The sequence below is a fragment of the Miscanthus floridulus genome, chromosome 12 (genome assembly GCF_019320115.1).
Source record: "Miscanthus floridulus cultivar M001 chromosome 12, ASM1932011v1, whole genome shotgun sequence".
NCBI classification, from domain to species: Eukaryota; Viridiplantae; Streptophyta; class Magnoliopsida; order Poales; family Poaceae; genus Miscanthus; species Miscanthus floridulus.
This window is the reverse complement of record NC_089591.1, coordinates 6906708-6913437: the sequence shown is the minus strand read 5'-3', so window position 1 is coordinate 6913437 and position 6730 is coordinate 6906708. Positions and strand designations below refer to the sequence as shown.

The 6730-nt window shown below is 58.1% G+C and overlaps 1 protein-coding gene across 1 annotated transcript; it reads left to right on the top strand.

Moving 5' to 3' along the window:
- The first annotated feature begins 1463 nt into the window (after nt 1-1463).
- LOC136498064 (ABC transporter B family member 19-like) lies at nt 1464-6403 on the top strand. Its single transcript, XM_066493992.1, has 5 exons — nt 1464-2457; nt 2568-2622; nt 2717-2892; nt 2993-5938; nt 6005-6403. Exons 1-5 carry the CDS (start codon nt 1480-1482, stop codon nt 6350-6352), a joined length of 4503 nt encoding a protein of 1500 aa, XP_066350089.1. The 5' UTR covers nt 1464-1479; the 3' UTR covers nt 6353-6403.
- The last annotated feature ends 327 nt before the right edge of the window (nt 6404-6730 follow it).

Sequence of the window (6730 nt, the reverse complement as noted above, 5' to 3'; positions counted from 1 at the left end):
AATCACCCTACTCACTTATCTACATTCTTGCAAACTAGTTGATACAAGCTCTTTAGTGTAATTAGAATTGAGAGCTTGCTTTATTATTTACATTCATCTAGTTGAGCTCTTTAGAGTAGCAAGATTGAGAGCTCTTAGTGAGTAGTTACATAGCGAGTTTGTGTGCCTAAGTAATCATTGCAACTAGAATTGTTGGATAGGTGGCTTGCATCCCTTGTAGAGCTAAAGCAAGTTTGCATTACGCTATTTGTCATACTAATCAAATTGCTCTAGTTAATTTGTAGATTTTTAAATAGGCTATTCACCCCCCTCTAGCCATATTAGGACCTTTCACCACAGGTCCCTAGTTGGATCCAGGTCTGTTTTTTATGATCCAATCACACCATTGAAGTTCGCAAGCTGAGCGTAAGTCGGCTGGTTGGTTTACTTGTGGTGGAACTTTCTTACCTGGGTTGAAGCCTTCAACTTAACGCACTTGGTCACATTTTCATATATTAATGACATTATTGTTTGAAATGTTCTTTCAATGATAGGCGATATGCTCATTAATAATGAGGCACCTAACTCAGCCCTAGACTTTTGAAGATACTTCTAGGAGGAGTAGGGTATAAATCCATAATTTAACGACATTGTCTTTTAATGGTAACATGGTAATTTCGTCGATATCAAGATTTTCTGGCCAAGTTCTTCGAAGTTGCCCATTAAATGGCGTGTGTATATTCATAGAGGTGAGTGTGCATGTGTGTATAAGTGTTTTGTGTATGTATCGTGGTTCATTACAAAACACCAACCAAGTTTTGGCAATATGCTTGTTAGCCTTTTTTAAAGATTATTATTGTGATAAAACGGAGATGACGCCAATGGCTATGCATTCTAGATCCGGGCCTCCCGTGGCCCCTGGCCATTTGGCCCTATACAACAACAATGTCCATTTGTCTGAGGCCTTGTTTAGTTTTAAAAAGTTTTCTCAAAAAGTGTTACAGTAGCCATCACGTCGAATCTTGCGATACGTGCATGGAACATTAAATGTAGACGAAAAAAAACTAATTACACAGTTTGGTTGGAAATCGCGAGACGAACGTTTTAAGTCTAATTAATCCATGATTGAACACTAATTGTCAAATAAAAACGAAAGTGCTACAGTAGTCAAATTCCTAAATTTCATCCAACTAAACACAGCCTGAGTTATTAGCATGTCTCTCTCTTCAGAGGTGACGAGTTCCAAATAAAATTGAGGTTGACGGTTCTTATGTAAAGGGTGGCAACTGCCAATTCACATCGCTGAGCTTCGTTGAATCCTAAGGCGGCCGTCCGGCAGGCCGAAATCTCCGTCCCCGTCCAAAACTCCAAACCATTTGGCATCATTGTCAGGAGCTGCACCCGAGGGCTGCCCATTTTTATCAAACCCATCGCCACCGCTTGGCGCGCTCTTTGGTCTGGGAATACACCACATGGTTCTTGCATTGTGCCGGCGCCTGCATGGATGACTTCTCCTTCTCCCGCTCCGGCACGCACCAGCCGCGCCGGCAGCGGCAAGCAGCAGGCGCGCGCAGTCCCTTCTCCACCGCGGACAACTCCGCCACCTCCTTCGCCACCACTACGCCTCGGGGCATACTGCGGCGGCGCCGGTGCGGCGGCCTCGAGGACACGTCGTGGCAGAGCTCCGTGTCCTGGCAGCCGGATACGTCGTGGGCGCAGCCGCACGGCCTCGGCGCCGTGGTCGGGCCATGGGCCCCCGCCGGGTCGGACGCCGCGTCGCGCCGCGGGCCGGCGCTGTTCCGCCGCACGGCCAGGGACTACTACCTGTCCAAACGTTCCAGCCGGATGATGTACCGCGATCGCTCGTCCGCGGCGCAGCAGTCCCGATCCCGGTCCGTGGTGGCTGCCGGCGGCAACAAGCGGCTGGAGCTGCAGAGCGTCGTGACCGACGCCAGCCGAGCCATCGTCGTCGCGCCCAATACCTCTTTCGCCAGGAACGACGACATCGTCAGCACCGCCACCGGCGCCGGCGGCCGAGGCGGCCCCGGGGACAAGGCGATGGTGAAGTACAGCGACACGTACATGTCCCGTGGAGTCTCCTTCTCGCGCGACAACCACGACAAGCTCTACGTTCCGGCGCGGCGGGACCGGGACGCGCCGAGCTTTGGCTACGGCGTCAGCGTCACGTCCTACAGTCGGAGCCAGTACTACGACGGCGACGGCGGGGACGGGGACGAGGACGACTACGACTTCGACTTGTACGACGACGATGAGATCGAGGTGAGGATCGGGAAGCCTGTCAGCATCGCCGGGCTGTTCAAGTACTCGGCGCCGCTGGACATCCTCCTGCTCGTTCTTGGGTGCGTCGGCGCCATGATCAACGGTGGATCTCTGCCCTGGTACTCGTACCTCTTCGGGAATTTCATCAACAAGGTTGTCAACAGCGACAAGTCGCAGATGATGAAGGACGTCAAGCAGGTAATTAAGTTAGATGCTGATTGATGATGCTAGCTGCCATACGCCTGAAATTAGGATTCTGATTTAGCAAATTTTCTATTTACACTACTACCTTGTTGGATATAATGCAGATCAGCTTTTACATGTTGTTCCTTGCTGCCGCTGTTGTCATAGGAGCATATCTTGGTAAGCATGAATAATGTCTGCACGCATGTTCAATTCTGGGCAAACCTTGGAGCATTCCTCCCCTGATGTGATGATCCACCCTGTGAGCGTGCAGAGATCATGTGCTGGAGGATGATCGGCGAGAGGTCCGCGCTGCGTATGCGACGGGAGTACCTCAAGGCGGTGCTGAGGCAAGAGATCGGCTTCTTCGACATGGAGGTGAGCACCGGCGAGGTGATGCAGAGCATCTCCAGTGATGTCGCCCAAATCCAGGATGTCATGGGAGACAAGGTAACAGAGCAAGCTACTGTAGTGCATGCTTGGCACGGAACGTACATAGTTACTGTACAGGACAGAATGCTATCTTAACACTGTTCAATCGGTCTGAAAGATGGCAGGATTTGTGCACCATGTCTTCACCTTCATCTTCGGCTACGTGGTGGGCTTCATCAAATCATGGAAGATTGCTCTCGCCGTCTTCGCTGCGACGCCGGTGATGATGTCGTGCGGCCTCGCCTACAAGGCCATCTACGGCGGCCTCACCGCCAAGGACGAGGCGTCGTACAAACGCGCCGGCAGCGTGGCACAGCAGGCGATCAGCTCGATCCGGACGGTCCTCTCCTTCGTCATGGAGGACCGGCTGGCCGACAGGTACGCCGAGTGGCTCAACAGGGCGGCTCCCATCGGCATCAAGCTGGGGTTCGCCAAGGGCGCCGGCATGGGGGTCATCTACCTGGTGACCTACTCCCAGTGGGCGCTGGCGCTGTGGCTCGGCTCGCGCCTGGTCGCCAACGGCGACATCAAGGGCGGCGACGCGATCGCCTGCTTCTTCGGCGTCATGGTCGGGGGGAGAGGCCTGGCGCTGTCACTGTCCTACTTCGCACAGTTCGCGCAGGGCCGGGTGGCGGCGGGGCGGGTGTTCGAGATCGTCGACCGGGTGCCCGACATCGACGCCTACGGCGGCGGCGGCCGGTCGCTGTCCTCGGTGAGGGGGCGGATCGAGTTCAAGGACGTGGAGTTCGCGTACCCGTCGCGGCCGGAGGCCATGATCCTGTACAACCTGAACCTGACAATCCCGGCGGCCAAGATGCTGGCGCTCGTGGGCGTCAGCGGCGGGGGCAAGTCCACCGTGTTCGCGCTCCTCGAGAGGTTCTACGACCCGACGCGGGGGACCATCACGCTCGACGGCCAGGACCTGTCGTCGCTAAATCTGCGGTGGCTCCGCTCGCAGATGGGGCTGGTCGGGCAGGAGCCCGTCCTGTTCGCCACCTCCATCGTCGAGAACGTGATGATGGGGAAGGAGAACGCGACGAGGCAGGAGGCCATCGCCGCCTGCGCCAAGGCCAACGCCCACACCTTCGTCCTCGGCCTGCCGGACGGCTACGACACGCAGGTCGGCGACCGCGGGACGCAGCTGTCGGGGGGACAGAAGCAGCGCATCGCCCTCGCGCGCGCCATCATCCGGGAGCCGCGCATCCTGCTGCTCGACGAGCCCACCAGCGCCCTGGACGCCGAGTCCGAGGCCGTCGTGCAGCAGTCCATCGAGCGCCTCTCCGTCGGCCGCACCGTCGTCGTCATCGCGCACCGCCTCGCCACCGTCCGCAACGCCAACACTATCGCCGTGCTCGACCGCGGGGCCGTCGTCGAGTCCGGACGCCACGACGACCTCGTTGCTCGGGGCGGCCCGTACGCTGCCCTCGTCAAGCTCGCGTCGGACGCCCCCAATCCCGCCAGCAAATTACCTTCCGGCGGCGCGCCGGCGTACAACAGCTTCACCGACGACTCAGGCGTCTACGACGACGAGATTTTGTCGTCCGTATCCAAGTCAAGGTACGGCGGAGGCGCTCGCCGGACGTTCCTCCGAGAAGCAGAGGCGGATGTTCGCGCAAAGGCCAAGGACGACACCAGCGATAACAAGGTCAGGGTGTCAGAGATCTGGAAACTACAGAGGCCGGAAGGCACGCTCCTCATCCTGGGCTTCCTGATGGGCATAAACGCCGGCGCGGTGTTCTCGGTGTTCCCGCTGCTGCTGGGGCAAGCCGTGGAGGTGTACTTCGACGCCGACACCTCCAAGATGAAGCGGCAGGTGGGTGCTCTGGCCATGGCCGTGGTCGGCCTCGGCGTGGCGTGCATCCTAACCATGACGGGGCAGCAGGGGCTGTGCGGATGGGCAGGCGCCCGGCTCACGATGCGCGTCCGCGACCGCCTGTTCCGCGCCATCATGCGGCAGGAGCCCGCGTGGTTCGACGAGGAAGACAACGCGATGGGCATCCTGGTGACGCGCCTGGCGCGGGACGCCGTCGCGTTCCGGTCCATGTTCGGGGACAGGTACGCCGTGCTCCTCATGGCCGTGGGCTCCGCCGGCGTGGGGCTCGGCATATGCTTCGCGCTGGACTGGCGTCTCACGCTCGTCGCCATGGGATGCACGCCCCTGACGCTCGGCGCCAGCTACCTGAACCTGCTCATCAACGTCGGGGCCAAGACGGTCGACGGCGCGTACGCGCGGGCCAGCAGCATCGCCGCGGGCGCCGTGTCGAACGTGCGCACGGTGGCCGCGCTCTGCGCCCAGGGCAACATCGTCGGCACCTTCAACCGGGCGCTGGACGGGCCCTTGTCCAAGGCCCGTCGGAGGTCGCAGGTCATGGGCGTCATCCTCGGCCTCTCCCAGGGAGCCATGTACGGCGCCTACACGGTGACGCTCTGGGCCGGCGCTCTCTTCATCAATAGAGACCTGTCCAAGTTCGGCGACGTGTCAAAGATCTTCCTCATCCTCGTGCTGAGCTCCTTCTCCGTCGGCCAGCTGGCCGGCCTCGCTCCGGACACGTCCGGCGCGCCGGTGGCCATCGCCGGCATTCTATCCATACTGAAGAGGCGTTCGGCGATCAGCGACGAGAACGGCAGCGGCAAGAGGCGAACAATCAAGGACGGGAGGCCCATCGACGTGGAGCTGAAGAGAGTGGTGTTCGCGTACCCGTCGCGGCCGGGGGTGACGGTGCTGAACGAGTTCTCGGTGCGCGTGAAGGCGGGGAGCACGGTGGCGGTGGTCGGCGCCAGCGGGAGCGGCAAGTCCACGGTGGTGTGGCTGGTGCAGCGCTTCTACGACCCGGTGGATGGGAAAGTGATGGTCGGCGGCATCGACGTGCGGGAGGTCGAGCTCAAGTGGCTTCGTGGGGAGTGTGCCATGGTGGGCCAGGAGCCTGCTCTGTTCAGTGGATCCATCAGGGAGAACATCGGATTCGGCAACCCAAAGGCTTCGTGGGCCGAAATTGAAGAGGCTGCCAAGGAGGCCAACATCCACAAGTTTATTGCTGGGCTACCACAAGGCTATGACACTCAGGTAAGCAATTTCATTTTTTTTTCAAGCAAAACCTGACCAGCTCTGACTGTTTTTTTTCCCGAGCAGGTCGGAGAGAGTGGGGTCCAGTTGTCAGGAGGGCAGAAGCAGAGGATCGCCATCGCACGAGCAATCCTGAAGCAGTCCCGGATTCTGCTTCTGGACGAGGCCAGCAGCGCGCTGGACCTGGAATCCGAGAAGCACGTGCAGGAAGCCCTGAGGAAAGTGTCACGGCGTGCGACGACGATCGTGGTGGCGCACCGCCTGTCCACGATCCGCGAAGCCGACCGCATCGCCGTCGTCACCAACGGGAGGGTCGCCGAGTTCGGCAGTCACCAGGAGCTCCTAGCGACCCATCGCGACGGCTTGTACGCCGCCATGGTTAAGGCAGAGGTGGAAGCGCAGGCGTTCGCATAGGAGATTCATACTCTGATTTCAAGGATATCAGACGTTATATACAAGACTAAGGTCCCGTTTGGCAGGGCTTCTCCACCGGCTTCAGGAGCCGTTTGGAGTCGTTTTCTACCAAACAGGGTAAAGTAAAATAGCTTCACTTGTGAAGCCCCTAAAAACATGCTCTCACAGTGATTTGGGGTGGGATGGAGCAAAAAAAAAAATGGATTCTCCCGGCTCCTCCTCTAGGCCTCTAAAAACATGCTCTCACAGGGAAGCCATTTTGCCAAACGGTTTACCAAAACCGCTTCAGCTCCACCGGTGAAACTGTTCGTGGAGCTGAAGCAAAAAAAAAATGACTTCACTAATGAAGTGAAGCCCTGTCAAACGGGGCCTAAGTAA

Coding starts and splice junctions, on each gene's coding strand:
- LOC136498064 (XM_066493992.1), top strand. CDS start 1,480: ATGGATGACTTCTCCTTCTCCCGCTCCGGCACGCACCAGCCGCGCCGG. Junction 2,458..2,567: donor TGATGAAGGACGTCAAGCAG/GTAATTAAGTTA, acceptor GATATAATGCAG/ATCAGCTTTTACATGTTGTT. Junction 5,939..6,004: donor CACAAGGCTATGACACTCAG/GTAAGCAATTTC, acceptor TTTCCCGAGCAG/GTCGGAGAGAGTGGGGTCCA.